This window comes from Poecile atricapillus, chromosome 3 (genome assembly GCF_030490865.1).
Source record: "Poecile atricapillus isolate bPoeAtr1 chromosome 3, bPoeAtr1.hap1, whole genome shotgun sequence".
NCBI classification, from domain to species: Eukaryota; Metazoa; Chordata; class Aves; order Passeriformes; family Paridae; genus Poecile; species Poecile atricapillus.
Genome location: NC_081251.1, coordinates 82,125,567 through 82,149,916, shown reverse-complemented (window position 1 = coordinate 82,149,916; position 24,350 = coordinate 82,125,567). Strand labels below are relative to the sequence as shown.

General features: G+C 42.8%; 1 protein-coding gene and 1 long non-coding RNA gene across 2 annotated transcripts in view; one reads left to right on the top strand and one right to left on the bottom strand.

The window, feature by feature from the left end:
- Nucleotides 1–1,630: 1,630 nt before the first annotated feature.
- Nucleotides 1,631–3,109, bottom strand: LOC131578309 (uncharacterized). Its single transcript, XR_009277440.1, has 2 exons — nucleotides 2,971–3,109; nucleotides 1,631–2,367 (listed from the first exon to the last, which is right to left on the bottom strand). It is a non-coding gene; the product is annotated as an uncharacterized LOC131578309 (long non-coding RNA).
- Nucleotides 2,361–24,350, top strand: part of KIF26B (kinesin family member 26B) — a 276,267-nt gene continuing 254,277 nt past the window's right edge. Inside the window, exons 1-2 of the mRNA XM_058836915.1 lie at nucleotides 2,361–2,677; nucleotides 2,911–3,312. Of these exons, the coding sequence (XP_058692898.1) occupies nucleotides 2,615–2,677; nucleotides 2,911–3,312 (465 nt within the window). The 5' untranslated portion in view covers nucleotides 2,361–2,614. The remainder of the gene's footprint in view (nucleotides 2,678–2,910; nucleotides 3,313–24,350) is intronic.

Genomic DNA, 24,350 nt, shown 5'->3' with positions numbered 1-24,350 from the left:
GAGTGTGAATCCATCTCGTTTGGGATGATGCTGGAGCCTTCCCCCAGCCGGGCTTTAAGAGTCCTGGGAGGAGTTCTGCCTGTGGAGAGGCGCAGCCCTTTGCCGCCGTGCCCGGAGGAGCCGCAGGCCGGCGGGGTTCCCGGAGGAGCCGTAGGCAGGGTGTTTCCCGGGGCAGCCCCGCTCCCGTCCCGGCCCCGCTGCGCGCAGCTCCGGCCGCCGCTCCCGCCGCTCGCTCCCGCGCGCTGCCGGCAGAGGGCGCGCGCCGCCCGCCTCAGCCGCGGGGCCGCGCCCCCTCCCGCCTGCCCGCCCGCCTCAGCCGCGCGCCCGGCCCGGCCCGGGGCTCCGGACTCGGCGGGCGGCACCGTCCCGAACCCGGGTCCCGCCGCCGGGGCCGGGCAGCAGCGCGGTCGCTCTGCCCGCCTCGCCTCCCGCGGGACGGTGCTCGGCCCCCGCGCTCCCCCCGCCCGGCTGCCGGGGACCGCGGAGCCGCCGTGCGCCCCTGTCCCGCCGGGCGCTGACCCCCCGGACCCTGGGCCTGTGCGGGGAGCGGCCGCGGTGCCGGCAGATCTCGGCGTCCCGGGCCCGGCGGGCGGGTCGGGAGGGCCCAGCGCGCCCCGGCCCGCGACGCTGGCGGCAGCACGGTGCTGCGCCCGGGACCGCGGTCCCCGGCAGCGGACGTGGTTAGGCAGGCAGAACTGGCAGCTGGGGAATTCAAGGTCTGCCGAAAAACAAAGGAAATCTCTCAGCTCGGCTCCAGAACTGAGCCCAGAGAACGAGCAGTTCTACTCCGCAGTGTGAGCGGTCCCCGGTCAGCAGCGCGGGGCCGGGGGAGGCTGTACAGCTCTGTGCCGCTGTGGGCTCGCACGGCATTTCCCTGCCTTACCTTGTCATCCCTCTCACGTCTGCCTACGGAACTAGCCACGGGATCTCCGCATGCGGATTTATGTGAAACCCATTCACATGCAACAGCAGCTGGGGTGCACCTCCTTTGTTTGCTCGTTTGTTCATCTTTTTGGGGTCACCTATGTAAATGCACAAGGCACAACCGATGCAACCCGGCTCTCTTAGATGGCATCACTTGCGTCAGCTTTAGATTAAAGCTTTCCTAACCACATCAGGAATGGCTGTTCCTCTCTCAGGCTGACATCATAGTGAAGTTAAAACACAGCAGAGCATTTTACACATCTTCACTACTGGTAGAGTATCTGTAAAGACATACAAGCACTGGGAGATTCCTTTCCCAGAGATTCAGCAGGCTGGTTTTGTTTCCTCACCGCTATTGTGGCCCAGGTACACTAGGGATGCTGGAAGGATGATCCATTTATATGGAAGTAACAATAGGAGGTTGGAAAGGTGGATGCAAGTCCCCTGTGTGTTCTGCCCTATGCAGATGGGTTGCATCAACCTACCCGTGTTATGATCCTATCAGGGGATCTGGCATTTAGCTTTTTATTGCCTCCTTTTCTGAGAAAATTACCAACCCGTTTTGAGGGAGAAGATTTATTAGAGATGATTTTTCTATCTACAGGATTCGAAATAAAAAAGGATATGTAACAGATACACATGATCAGCAAATGGAAATCGTAATTGGAAACGAAAGATTAACAGGGACACAAGTCTGTAGAATTTTATTGTTAAAAGATCAATTTATTATGCTCTTGACTGCAAGTTAAATTAATACACGTAAAATTACAACATGGAAAAGAGATGCCAGTGACTGTCATAAATACGGCTTGCTTTTCTTTCCTAGTTATTTAGGGGGGATTGGGAACACTTGTGAAATCATGAAAGCCTGAATAGAGGCAACTAACCAATAACTGCGGTGGAAGCAACAAGGTTCTCCCCCCTCCTTGCACCCACCCGCCCTTTTCAAGAACGGGGGGAAATCACAGACGTCAATCAAGAAATACTGCAAAATAAAATGGACCCTCCCGGCAGCCGAGGCGTCGCGCAGAGCAGCGGTGAGGCTCTGGCAGTCTGCTGGCAGCCTCCGGCACCGCCAGCCCTGCAGCTTCGCCGCTGACCGGGGAGCGCACGGGGCTCCGCTGCCCGGGTCTTCCCTTCCCTCCCTTGCAAAACTGTCAGGCACAAATGGGCAGGAGGATATTGGCTGCAAGGGGCGCGGAGGCTCCTCCCAGAGCCTGGATCCCGATATTTTTGGAGGATTTCTTCTAACTCAGTTACAAACCTTGGTGAAAGGAACAAGTTGCTGCTGTAGCGGACGCAGAAAGCGCCTCTGCTTGGGAGAGCGCTGCTCTCGCTCCTTCTTTCGCCTTCCCCAGGCTACCTTGGATGCTTCACCTCACTTGCAGATGAGAGCTGTGCTGCCTATCGGGGGGATCGTTCCAGATTTGGATGTTGCTGTTTCTGTGAAAACAAGGGTTGTAAGGGAATGAGAGGGGAGACAATGAAGAAAAACCGACCGGGAGAGAACCCCAGCCCCAGGCGTTTTCCTGAGAATTGACGGGTCTTTTTGGGGCTGAGCGATCCCGTCGGAGGCGGCGGAGGGAGCAAGCCTGCCCGCTGAGCCGGGGACTTCCTGGGACCGGCTATTCCCTTCGGATGCGGACTGGGAAACCTGTAGGAAATTCTCCCGCCGCCCTGCGAAGCCACCATGAATTCAGTGGCTGGAAATAAGGAGAGGATTGCAGTCACGGCGCGGAGCAGAAAATACGGGGTAAGTTGTCGGCGCCGGGGCGGCTCGGAGCGCTGGTCGCCGCAGTGCCGGGGCTCCTTCGCCTCCCTCTCGGCGGTCGAGGGCGATCGTCCCCGGCCCCGCGCAACTTCCGCGGTGCGGGGCGCGGAGGCGGGCGAGGCGCGGGGGCCACCGCGGGCGCGGAGCGTCCGAGCGAAACTTGCCGGTGCTGCCGGGCCTCCCTGCCTGACCCGCTGCTCCTTCTCCCGCTCCAGGTGACCGACCCCTGCTCCCCCACCAAGCCCGCCGCCCCCTTCTCCCCCGAGAGCTGGTACCGGAAGGCGTACGAGGAGTCCCGGGCGGGCGGTCGCCCGGCGCCGGAGGGAGCTGGCTCTGCCCTGGGCTCCTCCGGCACCCCGTCCCCCGGCTCCGGCACCTCTTCGCCGGGCTCCTTCTCCGGCTCGCCGGGACCCGCCTCGCCCGGCATCGGCACCAGCTCCCCCGGCTCCCTGGGCGGCTCGCCGGGCTTCGGCACCGGCTCGCCGGGCTCCGGCAGCGGCGGCGGCTCCTCGCCGGGCTCGGACCGCGGCGTCTGGTGCGAGCACTGCAGCGCCCGCCTGGCGGAGCTGAAGAGGCAGGCGCTGAAGCTCCTCATCCCCGGGCCCGTCAGCAGCAAGGTGAGCGCGGGGCCGGGGGAGGGGCGGTCCCTGTGCCCGGAGCGGCCCCCAGCAGCCGCCGGGGCTGTCGGCCACCTGGGCTCCCCTCCGCCGGTGTCATCGCCGAGCGCTTTGGGGTTTGTTCTCCCTCTTCTTGGTCTTGTTCGCTTTTTCTATCTCCTCCTCCAAGTGGAGCAGCGTGCCTCTGTCTCCGGAGGGCTGCCTGGCTTCAGGGCCATTTATGACAGTCCTTCCAGCGCACTTCTTTTCTCCTTCTTTCCTTGTATTGACAGTGGTTCTATGCCATTTCCTGAGCGCGGTTTTTGTGTTGGTTTTTTTTTTTTTTTCCCTAGTGGGAGGAGGAGGGAGTAAGTAAGGGTGGGAAAATGACATCGGAGTCACTGTTCCCTTGCCCTTTTGCTATCTTTGATTGCTACAGGATGGATTTACAAATCATCCTTAGACTTCGGCAGCCAGTTTAGCAGTGAGGTGTGTACCTATGGTCTGATGCCAGTGGTTTCTACTTCCATTGGGTGAGGAACCCTCCTGTAGCTCTGGGTTCACAAGAGGCATTGAAATGCTGTGAGGCCGTGGCAGACCATGACATTGAACCCAGTTCTCCCAGGTGTCTTTACCAGAAAGATAACTTGGTGATGCTTCTCTTACAGAGAAGTGCCAGATTTTTTATTTTTTTTTTATTCTGAGTAAATTCGGAAATACTTGAAGCTGCTGGACTCTGAACGTTGGGTTGAATAATCCTGTGCTGGAAGGGGATGTGTTTCTGACATTTGGTCTCATGTTTTAAGAGCTGACCCATCCTGAATACAGTTGGAAATATGCTTTCTGCCTCTCTTGGGGTATTTGGTACCTCCAAAGGCATACTCTGAATTTCCTTGGTTTTGTTTTGTTTGGCATTGTTTTTTTCCCTGTTTGTTGTGCATACAAGATGAAGGCTAACAGCCCTAAGCGAGTGACCAGCAGCCCTTGGCTGACCTCATGCTAGTAAAATAGTAAGCACTGAGTTCCTCCATAGCAACCCTGTGAGCGTTGTATTGTGAATGGGTCTACAGCTCCTGGAATGTAGTACAATGCAATTTTGTTTGCCTTGTTGGGTCCAGGTACTATCAAATGATAATATTTACTCTTCCACTTCAAAGGGTTTTCATTAGTGGTTACAATAAAGAGGTATCATGGAAAAGAGCTGACTGCTGAGAAAGGGTCCCTGGTATTGCTGTTGTGTTGTGCTCTCCATGATTTATTTATGTGCTCTTTGAGAAGGAGTTGGTACTCTCATGAACAAAAGACTCAAGGGCTAGGTGTTACCTTGTCTCAAGAGCTGATTTAACTGAATTATTACAGGGAAAGGTGGATCCACCCAAATTAAGAGTAAATTTAACCATTAATACATGGGTGATTCACTGTAAAGTGGCCCTGTATCAAAATCTTGTCAAATTTCAGGCTGTGTGATTTGACAGTGATTACCAGCTGCGAGAATAGGTGGGAAATTACTGATGCAGATATGGGACCCATCAGAATAACTGAGATTAGGTGTGGAGAGGAGGATAAAACTAACATCAAGGCACAGGGTTAAATAGAAATTGACTGATTTTAGTCATGTAAACGTTTGCACAGGGTTCCCTTACTGCAACAGTGATTGACATTGTCCATCCTAGCCTTCCTGAGAGGTTACCTGTATGTTTCTGCTGTTCACTTAGTTTAGCTGATGGTGTTGTACAGGCCAATCTTTATTTCTATCAGTAGCCTTTAAGCCTCCTTACCTATGTTCTTTTTTTCTTACACCTCCTTTCCAAACTTTCCAGTTCTGTGGGAGTGCCACTGATGAAAGTGCTGTCCAATCTGTGCATCTGGGAGCAAGGGAGGGGGCACAAGTAAGGTGGTCTTCATGGGCATGGGTGACCCTCTGCCCTATTTGCCATGCTTAATAGTACTTGTAGGCTCAATCTTGGTGAGTTACTCCAGCCTTTGGCACACAGCTCCTTTCTGTGGTGGGTGCTGGTTGTGACTGTTTGCAGAAGCATCTCTTTCTCTCATCCTTTCTGGCTTGTGACTGTTGAGAACTTTCTGGGCTTGTGATTTTTGCCTTCATCAGGTGCTGCCCAGCAGGGTGAGGCTCTGGGCTGGATGATGTGGGACACAAACATCACGGCTGGTGCCACTGACTTCTTTGGATTGGGTATACTGTGGTGGTCTTAGAAGTTTGTTTTTCCAGGTGTAATCGGGTAGCCTTCTCAGTGTCTGCTTTGAGGAAGGCAAGATGTTGGCATGGGCTCTGCTAGTTCAGTCAGAGCCTGTGAGCTACCTCTGTGTGTGCTACAGTAACACTCTGGGACTCCCTTCTGAGGGTGAGATGTACAGGGTTTCTCAAAAATATGGAAACCTGTTTGTGTCTGGGGAAAACTGACATTGGTTTGCATTGAGACTGAAGTCTAACCACACTGTGTTACTGTAACTGGCATTTTTTCAGGGTCCTATGAGGTCTCCTCTTGATTGCTGCTATGGAAGTAGGGGCTTTTGGAATGTGGAATGGATCCTGCCACTGAGTTAAGTGGAAGAAGGAGCAGATCATGATTCTGGGTATTTCCTCAGAACTTGCAAAGCATCCTACAATTCAAGACTCTGGTACCCATAGGACACAACTAATTTATATTATGTAAATATTTATATATTTATATTAAATATTTCTATTATATAAATATTCCTTTATTAGAACTATTAAATGAAGCATTTAAAAGATGTCTGTCATCTTTTAGTCAACCAGGTCTGACATATATTTCCTGTTGAAGACAGCCTAGAAATTTCTATGGTATTATAGGTACAGTCTGTGGCACCTGTTTCCCATTTATGATGTATTTAGAAGCACTTATGATCTGGGATAGCATGTTGCAGAACAAGCAGAATATGTGAGTATCTGTGTTTTAATGTATATCTAGTAGATGTTGGAATCTGCAGTAACCTATCCAAATGTGAACCTACATTGATGTTTTTGACAGTGTGCAATCATGTAAAGGTTTGTATATATCTGTCAAGTATAATATTATACTTAATTGTTCATAAATAGAACAGGCTTTATGCATGTGTACTGAAGCTTTTCATCTGATTGAGAAAAAAGGCACAATTAAGCTAGAGCAAACTGCTTCTGACTAGGTCATTGTTAGTGTTGAGGTGTTTAGCTTTCCATTTTAAATAGAAACATTCTCTCCTAATGCATCAACAGGATGGAAACTTTAGTTTTTTTTGGTTTTTTTTTGTGAGGCACAAAGGTGAAGAATATTTAATTAAAGTTACATTAATTCATTTGAGGCATTTAAAGTGCCAGGTTCCCTGCCAAGTAGCAAAAAGAATAGTGCTAAAAGCTTATTGTTTCTTTTTCCTGCTCTTGTGGTACAGATGTGACTTAATGATGTTCAGCAATTACATGCATAGAAGGGGTTATATTTTATGTGAATTAAATCTTATTGTAACCCCCAAGCGAAGCAGGCCTGTCTGAATTGGCTAGCACAGGTGGTTGATACAGTTGCACACTGCAGTTTGTGACTGAGAGCATCTTGGGACTTTTTGTGCCTGTTGTTTGTGGGGTTTATGTTGCATGATGATAAAGATTGTCTGAAATTACCAATAAAGATTTTTTTTTATGCTGAGCTTTTTCTTAGCGTATCTTTTTAGAAGGGCATCAGACAAAGTTATAGCATAGAAATTTATGGCATCATACTCCCTATTTATCAAAACTTGTGTGGAATCAGTTTGCTTTGAATTCAAACCTGTGATATTACCCGTCTTCAATAAACACTGACCTCTCAGGCATCTAACAGTTGAGTTGCTATATTGATGTGTAACAAATTGTATTGTGTGTAAATAAGCAATGGAATGCTAATAAGAATGTTTACAAGCTGATGGTTATAAATTTGTTAGTATGGGATTCCAAAAATCCTGAGTAATTTGAGAGTGTAGACATGAATTGCTGCTTGGGCATACTGTGATTGGGTCAGGAAGTAAGGATACTACTATAAATGGTAGAGATGTATAGCGCCGATATTGTTAGATGGTTTGTACTGTGGACTTTACCTAAAATTCTGTGCTTCTGCATATAAGAACTGGGTAAATTCTTAGCACAGTCTTTCCCTCTGAGCACAAGAGAGAAGAAAAAGGACTTACATTCAGGGTATAGTTTTGGGGTTTTTTTTTCCAATTTACTGGCACTATCCATTTTTTTGCTTACATATTGTTGAATTAGTCTTCTTGTTCAGGGGTTTTTAATGGTCAAAGACTTGTCTCCTAATTATTAATAATGAAGAAAGGCCTGAAGCTGCTATAATGAAGAATAGGTTTCTGTTAGCTGGTAGCTGCTTTAGAAACATTCCCGGTAGAGACAGGACAGTAATAAACCCTTCCTCAAAGCTTAGCAAGTGCCAGAATAATGGAATTTCATTTCTGTCCAGACCTTTAATTTGTGAATAAGCACGGCCAGTCTTTATAGTGACTTAATTCACTGTGCAAAAAAATCTCAGGCACCTAATCATTTCATCCCAACTCATTGTAATGCAGATAGGATTATTGCATTAGAAATGTGATTTTAAATGGCCTGAGGCAGTAATTTGTCAGCATTTGGGAGGATTAACTCCATTAAAGTTTAGGCAACAACAACCATTCTTTTGTGTTGCATCACAGGTCACAATACCAAACATTTAGCATAGCTCATCTGTGAATCTTCTTACAATTGTATGCTTCCTGGCAAGTTAAGAAACCAAGCTACTTCACTTGCACTGGAATTACAGCTGCCTGTGAAGGTCTAGAGGAGACAAATGGATATGCCTTTGCTGCTGATGAATTACTGAAAGCTCTTTTCTAGGAGCAGCTGGAAGTCTTGCCGCTGCAATCCGAAGTGTCAACATGTGAAATAATATAACTATTTCTTTTGAGCTTGCAAATATCTTTGAGGTAAGGGTGGAGATGTTGTGTGGTAAAGACTGCTCTTTAGGAAGCTGTCAAAACCATTAGCTCTGCAGCTTTCTCTATGGATTGAAAAAGGCTTGTCTTTACAAAATGCATTGGAAATTAGAAACCGGCCTATGGTTATATATCATGAAACTGTAGTGGTTCCTGTCAGAAATGAAAATACTTTTAGACAACACACAGCTGTTGAGGGTGAAGAGGGAAGTATTGATGAAGTAAATCTCTAGGTAGGAGAAAATTTTTTCCTTTTTTTTTTTAATCAAAGACTTGTCTGTGCATCTGAAGACACTGTGTTCAGAAATACAGAGTCAATGCTGAGTCTTTAACTGGCCTCTTCATGCTGGGTGATGAAGTGTCTTCAAGGTGTTTTACACCCTCCATGAATGCTGCACTGATGTCCAAAATCACTTTATATCTTCAGATAGTCTTATATTTCCTTAGAAGTGTTGCAACATCCACAGAAATCTTGTATAATCAGTGTAGGACTTTGGTGTATTGTTTTGGGAGGGGAAAAGGAACAAAGATTGTCCGAGTTCCCCTGACAGTGTTTGAAAAAATGTCACACATTACCAGTGTTGGCCATGGGCATGTAACAGGAGTCATGCCAGCGTCAGCAGATTATTAGAACATCGCAGGGCTGAAAGTCACGGTGGCTTTGCCACATCAGCAGCACATAGCCTTTGACATCATGTAATTGGGGTGCTTCCAAGCTCTGAACCTGCAGCCCGTCACCACAATAAATGTGACTTCCATGCTCTACGTAATGATGTAATCAGAACTGCAGCATTTTGTGGCATGAGGTCTGCGTGTCAAAAGCATGAGAGATGTTCTAAGTTAAATTGCTGACTTATGTCTTACTAGTGTCATCTGTGGCTTGAGAGGCATTGATATTGTTAAAATGGAGGAACACAGGCATACACCTTCCTCTCCTGCCAATGAATAAATAATCTCTAGCCCACAGTATCTGTTGTTGAAGCTGCAATTCAAGAAGTATCCCAATTGCAGAAAAGCAGATTGTTTATCACGGTGTTGTTACAAATTGCAGCTTGCTTAATTCACCTTAAACACACAAAGTAGTATCTTAAGAGCGGAAAGTTTAGAAGAGCCCAATGACTTGTGTTGCCCATTTTTATTTGCAGTTACTTTCTATGCATCTTTCTACATTAAACTGGGTTTGTTTTTGTTTTCTTTTTCATAATTATGAGCATAGTGAAGCTATGTTTTCATTGAAAAGATAGGAATTGTTTGTCTCTGGCTTTGAAACCTGAAATATATAATCAGACTTGGTACAGATGGGATTTTTTTGTGCAGTTATAATAGCTTGAATCATCTACAACCAGGATATGAATCTGCTAATGCTTCTTTTCCCTCCACTCTCCAGTTTAGAAAAGTTTACACTATAGCTTAGTAATATTTTGATGAGAGAGTGTTTGAAGTTTCTTTAAGTAAAATAGACCAACACAAGACACTTCACAGAGCAGGGGAGAGTTGACTGAGCTGTTTTGAACTTGTCATGAAGGCTGAAACACTCTGCAAGATGTACCAGAATCTGAAAATTATTTTCCTTTTATGAAATGACTTCAGCCTGGATCTGAACCTTGTCAATTGACTTACATGGAATTGACCTTAGTGAGGGCATTTGGACTGAAAGAAAATCAGTAGGATTTAATTTAGGCCACAGCTCCATGTATGATATGGCTCTAATCAGGGAATACTTGTGTGCCTTCAAAGCAGAAGGCATGCTGCTCAGGCAGAGCAGGTCTAAGACGTCCTGGCCCCTTGTGGGCTTTCCATGTGGCTTTCCTTTGTCCTCTCCATATGAAGGTCATAAGTTAGCATCACCGCAGGTCTCCCATGCGAATACACAGTGATTGCTCCCTGCCTTAGTGCTTATAAAAATGATAGATAGAAGCATTATTGAAAGTGTTTGAACTTTCTAAACTGAGATCCTTTTGATCAGGGAGTGACTAAATGTACTATTACAACAGCAGATGCAAGGAGCCAGTGATCTCTGAGAAAGCTACTGATGAGAGCAGCACAATGCATCCAACCGTGGCTTCCATTGTAACTGGAGTATGGAATACAGGAATTACTCTTTAATTACTTTACAAAAGAGACAGTAAAAGAAAATATAGTACCAGCTATATGAAAGAATCAGTCTTAAGGAATTGCTGTGTTCAATTGCAGCTTGAATTTATTGCTATGGTGTCAGAATTCAATTTGTTTTATTTAAAATAATACAGCATAGTAATGCTGTTAAAAACTACTTACTGTTCCAACATTGGTATACTTCTTAAAAATTATTTTTGTCTTCAACTGTGCTTAATTTTATTGTCTGTCATGGTTTCACCCCAGGCAGTTGCTTGCTGTCTCCCACACCAGCAGGATCGGGGAGAGAATGGGGAGGGTAAAAACGAGAAAATCTGTGGGTTGAGGTGAAGACAGTTTAATAAGGAAAGCAAAAGCCATGCACACAAGCAAGGCAGAACAAGGAATTAATTCACCACTTCCTGTGGGGAGGGAGGTGTTCAGCCATCTCCTGGAGAGCAGAGCCCCATCACACCTAACAGTAACTTGGGAAGTCAAACATCATCACTCTACTTGTGTTCAGCACAAAATGCTGTCTAAAACATAGTCCCATACCAGCCACTGGGAAGAAAATTAACTCTACCTCAGCTGAAACCAGCATAATGTCATTAGGATTTTCTGTTCAATCTGTATTATTAAATCACATAGTTTGTGGTTGATCTTGAATTTCTTATATATTATAAGACATTTTCTGTTTTCTGGGAGGAAAGAGAAAATACTAAATTCCAAAGAAACATCAGACCGGTTTCCTCTTCTCAGCTTTTGTCTGAAACTCTATTTGGTAACAGTGTTTGTGGGTTTAAAAATAATAAATTGTCAGGGAAATTCTGCTCAAGAGACCTGAGGAAACCAGTGGGGTATTCAACTGGATTTCGCTTGCAGTTCACCATGAAATCAAAAGACTTTCCTCAGAAGGAACTGGACATTTCTAGATAAAGCAGTTGTTAATATAAAATGTTTGTATTGCATGTTTAATGTTGTTATACCTTCCTATTGCCCTATTAAACAAAGAAGGGCTGAGTCTTCCCACTTTGTTGCCCTCCAAATAGGAGAATTTAACTTACAGGCCATATGGTATGTTTTGATAGTGTCTGGTTAACGATCTTACCCAACAGATTTGGTGATTCAGGGAAAAAAACATCAACTGTCTTTGGAAAATTACTTTATTCTAGTAAAAACTATACCAAGCCAAATTGAGCGTGCATCCAGAGAACACTTCAAATTTCTTGCTGGTAGTATGTGTCAAAGGAACTGTGTATGCTGAATGTAGGATATCTGTATCCAGTGCAATATGACTGATGTAAAACATCCATCTAGCTCTAGGAAAGCTAGCTTCCTTTTCTGTAGGAAAATTTTAAATTAGGAATACAGTCTGTGTTTTGGCTTCCAAATTTCCTTCAAGTGAAACTTGCTTTATGTGTATTTGTTCCTTACAAATGTGTTTTGACCTGTGGATTTCTTACAATCTATTAATAGCAAGCCTCTACTCTAACTTATATTTCCCTATGCCCCCTAAATCATATACACTTTGACATGATCATTTACTTGCACCTGAGTATTCACAACAGCTTCTCTATTCCATGGATTTGCCTTGGAACAAAATTCTACTCACACGAATGTTTGGGGAAAAGCAAATGAAAGGAGACTTTGATATCTACCACAGTAAATATTTTCTTTTCCTGAAGAAAAAGTGGAATTTCACAGTGGTTTTGGGGCTTCAACTTTGTTCAGAACTGTCTGAGGAGAACTGCCTCAGGATGGAGTTAATCTTCCCTGAGTTGTGCTTGTTTCATTCCCTACCACCCTCAAAACTGACTGAAGATGAACGAGGATTCAGGAATACAAACCCTCAGTTTCTGTGGGCCTCTGTGTTGCTCTGGTGGGAATTGCCCATTCCTTTTATCACAGGTGTACTTGAAGATACGAGAGAGAGCCCTGCACTGCTGAAGAAGGTGGTTGCTTGGAGCCCATTATTAAAAGCAGGGCAGAACTGGTCTCAGCATGTTTCTGTCCTGGTTCCTGAAAGTCACCTGGGCAAACTCCCATTTTACCAAAGCCAAGCTCAGGCTTCATTATGCTGAAGTTATTCAGGAGAGCAGACTTCTGCCTGCTAACTGATTGTCTGGATGATTACATGCTACCATTTCAGTTGGACAGTTTTATTTTCTGTGCCTCTTGGCTAAATGAACCTCTGACCTGTTAAGTGCCAAATGCTGAAAGAATTACCCGTTTACTCCATCCACCTGATGGACTCCAGCAGAAAGCCTAGTGGGCAATAAGGCAGCCTTGGCTTTAAGCAGGTGCTGAACAGTGAGAATAGAAGTCATTACTCTTCATTTCTCTTTTAGTTTTAGTTTCACTGCTCATTTAATAGTGATGGGCTAAGAAAAACATTAATATCCTATCCAGCATCCAAATGCACCAAAGTGGGAGTGTGACCAGTGTGTTTTCCTCTTTCTTAATGGTATCATTAAAATTTAACAAGTTCTCTAAATCATGTTAGTATTCCCAGGGTTAATATGCTGAGATTGCTGGCAGCATTCCCACAGGAAGAGTTAACAGTGGCTGAGGCTGTGTGGCTGGCATTTGTTGCTCAGAGGGAGGTGTTGGGACTGGAGAAGCCCTGGCACCAGAAAGGCACAATCAAGTCTTTGGTGATGGGGGCATTTACAATACACATACATATTCTTTGCTGTTTACCTCTCCCTTTTCATGCTCTCCTTGCTTTTCTCTCCCCATTAGCTGTCAGTTCATCTCATCTGCTGTTAGATTTCTAATGGAAATTCTTGACAATACGCCTGCATATGTGTGAACCTAGCAGGAAGGCATACAAGTGTGCTGGTCGGTATGAGTGTCAGATTTAAGAGATTGTTAGACCATAGATGGCTTTTAGTGGAGGTCGAGAAGGCTAACAAAGTGGGAGATGCAATTAAAATGGTATTTGTTAGAAAGGAATAGCTAGCTGTCTGGACAGACTGAACATGGGGAAATGACGGGTAGCTGGAAAGCCATTAATGATGGATTTGTAAGCAGCTCTGCAGCATGGGTGGTAAGCCTAAATACAGAACTGTACTTTTAGTATGCATAATAAGACGTCCTTCTTTTTCCCTGTGTGTCAAATCCATTTCTGAATAATGGATTTGACAAAAATTCTCAGGATTTTGGGTTATATTTAGAGGTGGGTGGAAGAAGTCATGGTGGGTAAGAGAAGAAACTGTTTTTTTGGAGCCTTTTCCATCACCTTGAAAACAAAGATTTGCAACATTTTACAGAGTTGATCTTTATAAAGTCGTGGATTTCAGTGCTCTGGCAAAGAGGCTGTTTGGTGAGGAATGTGAGATGGGGCAGGCAACTCATTGAAATACCTTCTCATTTTAAATGAACAGTTGGGATCTGCTTCTTGTAAGCTCTTGACAAGAGCTTAATTGTTACAGGTATTTTTAATCACATCTCTCCTTTGTCCTGTTTGTTTGTTTTCCCCACTGTTGAACTGTTCAGTGTTTGGCTTCACAATAATTTTTACAATTTTCAAAGTTGCAAAGAGTGGGGCAGACACCTAAGGTAGGATACATTTTGGTGTCCTAAAAGACTTGAGCAGCTCTGCGTATAGAAAGGGCCCAAGGAGAAATATGAGAGGGAGAATACAAGGTGTGGAGACAGAAATGAAGTTGGTCCAGGCAGCAAAGCAACAGTGCTTACATGGGACAGGTGGCATGCTAGGAAAGCAAGGAGAAATAGGTAATAAACAATTCTGTAAAAGCCTGAGCTCAGTTTAAAGTCTTGCAGAAATTATGCATATGAAGACTGTGTTTTGTTTTTCCTTAAAAAAGCTATCCCTAAAATTTATTGTCTCTGTCTCTCTCTCAAAACAGAAACCTAGCAAGCAGCTAGAAGAGTAGAAAGCATTAACTCAAAGTTGTCTTTGGTTTAATGCACTTTGGTCTTTTTCATTCTGAAATTTATTTTTTTATCCAAAGGCTAAGGTGCTGGTGTATCCTGCAATCTAAAGATGTGACTGGGTTTTCTTTCTTACATATGATTGATTTGTTTTTATTTTTACCAATCACAAAGACATCTATATTCTATAATGTCAGTTTGAGATTTGGTATGAAATAGGAATTCGGTTCATTGCACTAGCAATTTTACCCAGCATAACAAATAAATGATGTATGTTTATTGCATCAGCAATAGGAATGAATTCAGTCTCACTTTTCCTTTCCCTGTGCCTGTCTCTGAAGGAAAAAAAATGTTTGATTTCCAGATTAATTTGACTTCTTATAGTGTTAAGCCTACAAATTCTGTAGTATTATTATACTAGACACTCTAAAGCATGCTATTAAGTAGCAGTACTTGTTAATACTTTAAAGGCAGACTAGAATAGACTTTAGGTGTGAGAGGACAGCTGAGGGGGGGGGTATGCATGAAGGCTGAATGCACTGGCAGTGATGGCTCTAAATGAAGCACTTTACAGACTGAAGTTCTTTAAATTGCCATCCTTCTTTGTCAGTCCTAGTTACTTGGTTCTTCCTAGCCGGTCTGCTACTGTCTTGCCTGTTTAATATTCCACTTAAGTATAACAAGAGATGAAACATCCAAGATGCCTGCATCCTCCACGAGTCAGCACTGCTGATGGGAATACTTGTGTTAGCTGTTTATAAGCAATGAGCTAAACAGGGCTATAAAGAGGAGAGGGAGCAGGAGGGAAACTGTTGTGACTTCTCTTAATTTGCTGTTCTTTTTATCAGCAAAGGAAATAAATTTTGTAGCTTTCCTACTCCAAACCCATGTGCTCTGGGTAATACAAATTGTTTCAATGAGCACACTGCTAAGGCCTAGATAAGGGTTATTTCTGTGCCTGAAATATCAAGGACTAGAGTGTGCTGTGTGGAAAGCTGGTTTGGAATCATGCTGCTGAGGAAGCTGTGTGTAGTAATGCGCATGGGTGACACTGATAAATGGCTCCTCTAAGCAGGCATCTGCAGCAAATTGTCACATTGAGAATTCCCAGCATACCCTAGACCTCTGCATGAATGAAATCTCTGTTGTGACATTATTTACCCACCTCCATATGAAATGAGAGGATAGGATTCATTGCTTCAGTGCGGCTTTTATATGAGTACGCTCTCTTTATGTATATATATGTGCGTATATTTTTATTTTCCTGCACTTTCTGCAGCAATGGCTGCAGAACTCCTGATGTTCTCTCACTGATTAGACATACAGCTTTCTGAAATGGGATAAAATGGCTTTCAGGGTAAAGGATGGGTCTTTTACTTCGAGAAACCTAAAGTTGAATGTGTTTTATTTATTCTGGTTTTTGAATAATTAAATTAATTAACATGTGTTTAATTAAAGGTAAATAATCACTATGGTTTGGTTTTTGTTTATTTACTTTGTTTGTAGCTATTTTAGTAGAGGTTGTGGTGGCTGGAAAAGGGAAAAGCTTGTATTGTTTTCCTTTTTAAAGAGTTATGATTACTGTGTTCAAAAGGCAGTGAGATGGTCTTCAAATATATTTTGCATAGAAGGAAAGCCTCATCTTTTCCTTGTTATCACTGGACATCACTGATTCATGACAAGAATCAGACTTGCTTTTCGCTTTTCTTCAATGTATTTATTTTTTTCTGTCTTTGAGGTGATTTTCTAGGATAACTTATCATTGGAACTCTGGTAATTTAAGCTTTGATGGAAAGGTCTCTTGAGATCAGGGTAAAATTTCTGGCCAACCTATTAAAAAAATATGCAATTTTTTGTAGTTAGCATATATTCCCAGTACATAAAGATCCTGATAAGTTCCCCATTCTTAATTCCAGCCAATATGTCAAGCTTCAGTGCTCTAAGCTGCTGTGAATTTACCTGTGAGGATGTAAAATGATAATCTCTGGTGCAGCAGCAGAAAGGTAGCACTGTGTCAGGCCAGAAGGACTTAGCACATATACAAAATTTAGCTACTGGATTACACTAACAAGTGTCTTAGCCGAAGTTTGCCTTCACGGGGAAGGGCGTAAATCTGACAGGGAGTTTGGGTGCAGCCCAGGCGAGGATGGATGCCCTGTCCCACCACCCTGCTGTGGTGTTGATGGCAGTCTCCAGCTATCTGCTCCACCCTGCTGCTGCAGCTCTCTTAAATTGTTGCTTCATTATTGGAGCCCTTAGCTTCTTGCTGTTTTAGCCTTTGCCCTCGGGCTATTTCTGTGCGTCTCACTGGCTTTAAGTAAAAATGTTGGATATTTGCTGGTGATGTGGAATGGGACTTTGCCCACGTAATTTTCCATAGGTAAAGACCTTTTTCAAATCATTCGGTGGAAGAGGGCAGATGCTCTTAGAGGTAGTTTGGTGGTTTGTAACATTAAAATGCTCACAGAAGTCACAGGATTTCACACAACTGCGAATATTCACACCAATGTGCCCATTACCAAAGTACGTGCATAGATCTCATCTGAGTGAAATATTTGCCTCTTCTGTTTTTACAGCTGAGAACAGTTACAGAGTTACAGAGCAATGTGGTGAACTTACTAGTTGAATAAAATGATGTCCAGGTTTCTTATCTGCTTGTGATGTTGACTAATGGACTTTTCCCTTTCTTGTCCCATTCTCCAGCAGTTCTATGCTGACTAGGTGCTGGCTTTTCTGACTCTGTACAGAGAGGGAGAAGGGAATTGTGGGTTGCATTTCAAAGCTGGCAGCCTTAAAGGAATTGGAATCTGGCAGTTGAATGGATATATGGTAACTAATTACCCAGGTATAACAAAAATTTATTTACAAAGACCTTGACTTCTGATTCTTTGTCTGGTATCAGAAATTGGCTGTTAGTTTAAAAACAATAACAACAAAATTGCTAATGGGGTTAGGTGTGTTTTATATTTTTTTTTTCAAGAGTGTGTTTATTAATTCTCTTCCTACCTTGGACAGTTTGTGTTTATGAATAATTTAATTGTCCTTGTCTGTTTGCTGGTGTGAATGGCATGCTTTTAGGCATTCTGTATTCATGTAGTATTTGTTAGTTTGTTTTGTATTCTGTCTGCCTCTCTGCCTTTCCAGAGATCAAATAGATGATGCAAGTCTTGACAACATATAAATGCTATTAAACTGGATCTGAATGAACAGAAAAGGAGGCTTTTGTCATTTGATTAGTTAGAACATTAATTGGAATAGATTCTTCAGTGTTTTTCTTTTCAGTGGGGAAGTAAATGTTTGTGAAAGTGTTCTACTTTTTGTAAAGTTTGTCTTGAAAACGTGTCTAGAATTTATAAGTAACAATTCCTATTGGCTCACATGAGATCTCAAATGTGTTCCATCTCTGTTTTCCTTCTCTAGACATTCTTTTATACTGATATTATTCACAAGCTTTAAACTGCATAAATATTATTTTTCAGATTTCAGTTCTCTGTCTTCATTGAGGATTGTAACTGCTGTTGTCATGATACTTGCTAAGCAAAAAAAAAGGTATCTGTAAATTTGTTTCCATCCTTTCTGATCCAAACATAAGCATCTTTATGAGGTATTTATTAGATCCTGTCAGTAACCTTCATGAGCCTTGGGTTGAGACCCTGAGAACAGTAGGCAAAAAGCATACTATGAGATACTGTTGTCTGCAGTTCTGCCAAGTGGCTGGGAAACTAGGTTATTTGCAGTTTTTTGTTTTATTGCAGTTCTGTGGAGTGATTTCACTGTCTCTTTCTGACAAAGTTTCATCTCTCAGAAAAAAATCCTATGCTAAGAACAAGAAATATAAACATTTTCTATCATGGCTAAATTGCTTAATGCCTGCTTTTCTGCTGGCTGTTACATTAATAGTAACTTTTTAGAGGTAACACTGACATTTGTCATCCATATCTAAAGAGTGCTGGAATGTATGTTGCTGCTCTAACAGCCTTCACTTTTGTAGTTATTTTGCAGAAATTCTCCAAATTGTTCACCTATTTTTTGTGGTGCCTACCAGAGTCCGCTACATGTTGCTGGGATGCATGTGTTGCTGCAAATGTTGTATATCCCTCTAGGCAGCAGAGGTTCTTTTAAGGTGCTTCTGACGCTGGCTGCCTTGAATGCAGAGGAATAATTTCCCCAAAGGCAAGCCCAGTGTTGCTGGACAACTGGTTAGCTTGGCCTTTAACGCCCTGTCCTGCAGCTCTGTCTCATGGGTCCCAGCCGAGTGGCTGTGCTGGTGATCTGGGTGTCAGTGCTGCAGTGTCTCCTGAGGGAGGTGTTTGGAGACGCCGTGGGCAGTGCTGGATGTGCTGCCTCTTTGTCTGTGGAATGGCTTGTTAGGCTGCCTTTAATCTGAACCATCTGTGGCAACCTGCGTGCTCTGTTATAATACTGTTTTTATGTCAGACCCTCAGTGGCATGCTGTGAGAGAGCTGGAGACCAACATGGGAATTAAGGTAGAAAATCCATGGGAAACATATTGCAGTGCATGTACAATTAACTGGAAAATAATTATGCTCATTCTTAACTGTACATCCCACATCAGACCCTATCATTGTTTTTATTCTGTCAACTGTAGTAACTCTGAAACGGCAGGGTGTAAAACAAGGGTGAAATGCATCTGTAGTTGTTCCAGTGTTTGCTAAAGACCACCCTTCTCTTGAAGGGTGAAGCAGTACTGGACTTAGTGCTTTATCATTGTCTCTTGAAGGATCCATTGAAGTCTGAGACTTGTTAGAGCACCCAAAACATAGAGTTGCTAATTGGCTTACAGCCCTGTCCTTTCTTTACATACTGCTGTTTCTTTTCCTGTAGCCAGGAAACATACTGTATACCACTTCCCTTTAAAAAACTTCTATGCTGTTTTAACCTCTCTACCCCATTTTCTGCTCCCTTTTGATAATTTTATTTTCCCTAACTAATGGCTCACCTGGCTTGCTGCTGGCACTGTGATTATAGCAATTAACTCTAACCCTAAGGAAATGGCTTGCTGTGTTGCCTGTTAGCCAGGGTCTGCAGGAGCTGGTAAAAAAGAATGAATTGCACTTCACTTTACTATAATTTTAAACTTGTTATTGATTTTTCAAGGAAAGCAGCTTACTGTGAAGGATCTTGTCCATTTTCAGGTTTGCTAAGTTATTCCAAAATCTGTTGACTTGACTAGTTTTTCAGAGTTGCTGTGAGTTTCTTACACTTATAGCATATAACAGTGGGTTTGGTTGTTCGGTAAACAAGGCTTCTTAACAGGGTTAAAGGAATTGAGAACTACCGCTGGAAACAGTGTCATAACAGTATTTTCTTCTGCATGTTAGACTTGATTCTACAGTGGTGCTTAGCAAAGCCTTAGTGTTTTCTTTCACTTCGTGGTGTAGAATAATGAAAATCCAGTTTTAAGTGAGGTTAGGGCCTTGGGAATATGGTGTTGTCTTTAGCAAGCTTGCTCACACATGAGTAACTAACACCAGATGTGTAAGCAAGAGTTTTGAATGTTGGAATTGAGCAGTGTGTGTGTAGGTATCTGAAAGCAGGCCTCACTCTGCGCACCAGGTGTTATCAAAGAGCGCCTCTCAACTAACATCAGAGGCAATAATGTGAACAAGCTGTCTGAACTGGGGTGGCATGGCACAATTAAATCTTTGTAGGGCTAACCTCAGCCTGCCGAATTGGCTGCATGAGAGGTAGATCTGCCTACAAACGCGGGGCTAATAAACGTACAACTTGTTTTTGTACCTCCGTAGCCCCCATAATCATTCTTTTGCCCAGATGGAAAATTCAAACCAAGCTCACAGTTACTTAGTCCAGCTTCCACTTCCAAGCGGGGTGGACTTCAGTGTTAAATCAACTTGTTCTGAGGCTCATGCAGTGAAATGATGAGCATCTACAAGGCCAGATATTGTACAGCCTTGTTGCCCTGTACCCCTTGTACCCCTGTTGCCCTTGTTTTTTCAATCCTGTCCTCTCAAGTGCACATTCTTGCCCTGTCTCATGCCAGCATTTACTTTTCTCATCTGTCAGTGAACTTGTTAGGAGTTAATGTGGCAAAATCAAACCCTTCTCTGAACTTTACGGTACAGGCAAAAAGGGAGCTTAATGCATTAAATGTTGGTCAGCAAATCCGACCTTGTTTCACCTATGATCTCATTCAGTCTGGAGGTATTTGTGTTTTTTAGAGCCAAATCTATACCCAGGTGACTGATCGAGATATGAACTGCTCATCTTACATCACTGTACATAAACACCATGACTCTATCTATAGCCACAGACAAGCAATTTTTTTTTCTTTCCCCCACATTATGTGAGTGCGTGATGAAAAATTGTGTTTGTAACTAGAGGGGGAAAAAGCCAACCTTCTCACAAACTGCAGTCTCAGTTATTATACTTCTGCTAGCATTCCTCATGGTATTTTGTTGGGTTACTTTTTTTTTTAAGGTGATAGAAAGACTATCAATTTAAATGAGAATGCCTATCCTTAGAATTGGTGTGAAGGCAGTGAATTTGTATGGCAATGCAAGTAGATGGACAAGTGCAGTATTGACAGTAGCAGTTTAAATGTAGTGTTTCGTGCTCCACTGATGTGTGGTCATGGGTGACCACTTGCAGTGACAAATGGTGGATTATATATCCTCTAATCGAAGAAAGTCTAAAAGAAAGAAAAAGGTTCTTGAAATCCATAAATGGGTCTTACAAACACATTTGAGTTCCTCCTGCACATGATGAAAAAATGGGATTTAACTCTGCTGAGACCAAGGTGTTTATGCTGGGTTGTACTGGTGTCTGTCTCCTTACCAGGCAGCCCAACACAAAAAGCTTCTTTTCTGCAGCTGTGCAACATGCAGAGCTTTACCTTGATCTGCTTTAGCTGAAGCTAAACATCCTTCTAAAGGTGCCTGCCTCTGTGAGGGTGTATGGCAACAGGTGCATGGGGCTTGTCCAGGTTCTCTGTTTCTTGTCAGCACAGGCAGTGAGCCATTAAGCTCCTCTAGAGCATGTCCCTTAGTTGTTCAAGGCTTCAGCCTGTTCTGTTGACTCTCTTTCTCTTCATTCACCTGTGGTAGGAAAAAAGAACTAGGTGCAAGTCCCTTGGCTCTCACTACCAATCATACTTTGGAGTTTAGTACAGTACAAGGATGCTTCTACCTGTTAGAGGTATTTCATCAAGTTGGATGAATCCTAGGAATAGAGTAAACATTGATCAAATTCCTTTGTATCATCCACTCCCCTTTTGTTTACACATTTTTTTTTTAATTATAGCTATTTTGAAAACTTACAAAAAGACCCAAAGTTTCTTTGAGTAAGCCTCTTGGTGAAAATAAAACCTTACCTCTAATGGTCAAATTTTAAAGACATGATGGGACTAACCTCAGACCTGGCTGCCAGACACTGAGTGAGTATCCTTTTAACTTCAAATGATTCTGAACTTGGTCTACCCTGGTCTGTTTCAAGGCACAAATACCAAAGCTCACATACTGCAATTGTCTCTTGGGACAAACGAGTAACTAGGGAGTGGCAAGGTAGAAATGAGCCCTGACAATGGCTTTCACTCTCTGAGTGGATATTGGTTCTCCCACCGCTGCAGGAACACACGTATAAAGTAAAGGAATATGATACCTGTTAATACTAGGAATACTAGATACCCTTTTTTTTTCACCTGGGCAAATCCTCTAGAGGCTGGTTGCCTGGGCTTGCTGGTCAAATTGACTGGTGTTGTTTTGATTCCACACATGGCTGCTGTCTTGCACTGTGAGACCTTGGTGGGTATATGTGGTGGAAAAATAAATGGCCAGAGAAGGAGAAAAATCCACTCCAAGTTTTAATTCATTGCTGTCAGTTTCTAATGTCTTTTGAGCTGCCTCTATGTGGCAATGGAAACCGTATTTAATAGGAACCTTTCCATGTTCAGACAGTTTAATTATTCAAAATGCATTAAGACTTAAAATATCAGAACAACTTCTAGTAATAAATACATTAGTTCTATTTTCAAAGTGCACCCAAATAATTCACAAGTATTAATGAATTATCCTTCAGGCTTTTGTCTGCCCTGGGGGATATATGACTAGAGATCAAAGGCATGGAGAAGTGAAAAGACTTGCTACAGTCACAGAGAGTATGATAGTGTGACTTCCAGGACCTGTATTTTAATGACAAAAAGCAATGTGTCATAGAGAATAGTTCCTAACCTTCTATATGGAAGGTGGAAATCTTTCTTACAGTAGCATAGACAAATCTCATAGCCTTGAAAAAATTGTGTTGCCTACAAGTTATTTTTGCCTTTGTTTGCCCTGACTCCTTTGTGACTCTACTAAGACTGTAGATTCTAATTGGGAAAAAACTGACTTGTACCGTGCATGGCATAAGGGATCTTGGTATTTTTAGTTATTGTTTTAGCTGTTGCCTCTAAGTACTATCAAAATGTGTAACATAAAATAAATGTAGAAAGAGATTTTGTGTAATGTTATTTCAAGTTTTACTTAATGTATTTTTTGCATCGCTGCTTTAGCACTGTGGGTGTCTATTGTGCTTCAGATTGCCATAAAGCTTTATATTCTACATACTTGCATAGAATATTACTTTCTCCAGTCTAGTTGCTGCTATTATACAAATTAAATGCTGAGACAATGGTCTATTTCACCCTCTCTCTTACCTACCTCTTGTTTTGAATTATGGAAAAACCAGGTAGATTTGACTTAGCAATTCTTGCTTTTTTTTTTTTTTTTTGATTGTTGCGTTTTGTTTTTTTTATACACTGCATATAAATGCACTGACAAATTTAAATTAGCCTTAACAGTAATTTACTGTTGGACTAGGATCCACTCCATCCTATTGTATCCTGTAAAGAAAGAATGTGTTAATGTCACAAACACATTCTCTTTTTAAGGGCTCTGTAGCTTTGAACAGCATGGTTGCCTGTGTAATGCTTGCTGACACTCAGAATTTTGTCTTCTAATTGTAGAAGGGGAAAATACAACCCCTGTCAGAGTCAGTGGTGGGTCAGTGGAGAACAAAGGCAGTAATCAATCCAAGGCCTAATTAAAGGCAATGCTGCCAGGAAATGATAGGGAATTCAACATCCTGACACTCAAACTTCCCTAATTGGACTGGTGTTCTTTATAATCTGCCCTGTGCCCCACTCCATATTGCCCCAGCTATGATATCTCGCTCTGTGTTGAGTGTTTTGCTTTGCTCTCAAGTTCAAGGCAGAGTCGGATAGAGGATCGATTAGTAGTGATTGCTGTTGGTTTATACTCTTTAACTTCACTCTTTTTGGTAAAGGCTCAGTTTCTGAATGATGGTTATGAGCCAGTCAACACCCTACTATAGTTGTTAAGCTCATGAAAAGGGATGAGGTAGCTCAGAGAGGAATATAAAGGCTGCTGCTGTTCTCAGGTTCTTTAAATGAGAGAGCTAATAGGAGAAATGGTACTTTTGGATGGAGGAGGTTACTTTGGTTCATTAATGATTTCATTTGAAATGTTGTAGTTTCTATGTGATGAGATTAAAAGAAAATCTCTCTGAAGAACTCCAGGTCAGACATGGAGTTTAAACAGTCAATATTTGTGACCAAGAAGCAAAATTGCTTTCTGCATCCATATGTGCATTTCATACATCTGAAAAAGTGTTGCAGTTGTTGCAGGAATCTGAGGAAAAATCTTACAAACACTTTGATTTCTCCATAAGTGTAAAGCCAATAAATATATGTTAACATGAGTTTTTCAGTATGTTCTAGTTAAATGATTTTGAACTGAAGTTAAAAAGCAGATGGTCCTGCAGTGCATCTTAACTACAGAAAAGAAATCCTAATAGAATCTTCAGTAGCTTTGCAGAGAAATATGTTTTGAGCATCAAACTAATTGTACTTCTGTAGAAATTTCTTCTCTGACACTTGTTTATTGGACATTTCTGTACAACAGTGAGAAATAGCTTATGCTTTCTTTCACATTGAGAAAAACCTGCTTGGGAATGTAGTGGAATTAAAGTCTGGAAAAAATATCAAGATTTAGGGCTTTTTTCTTGACATGAAGATTTACAGCTGGGGACAGAGAGAAGATTGTGGGTGGTAAATGGCAGCATGTCAG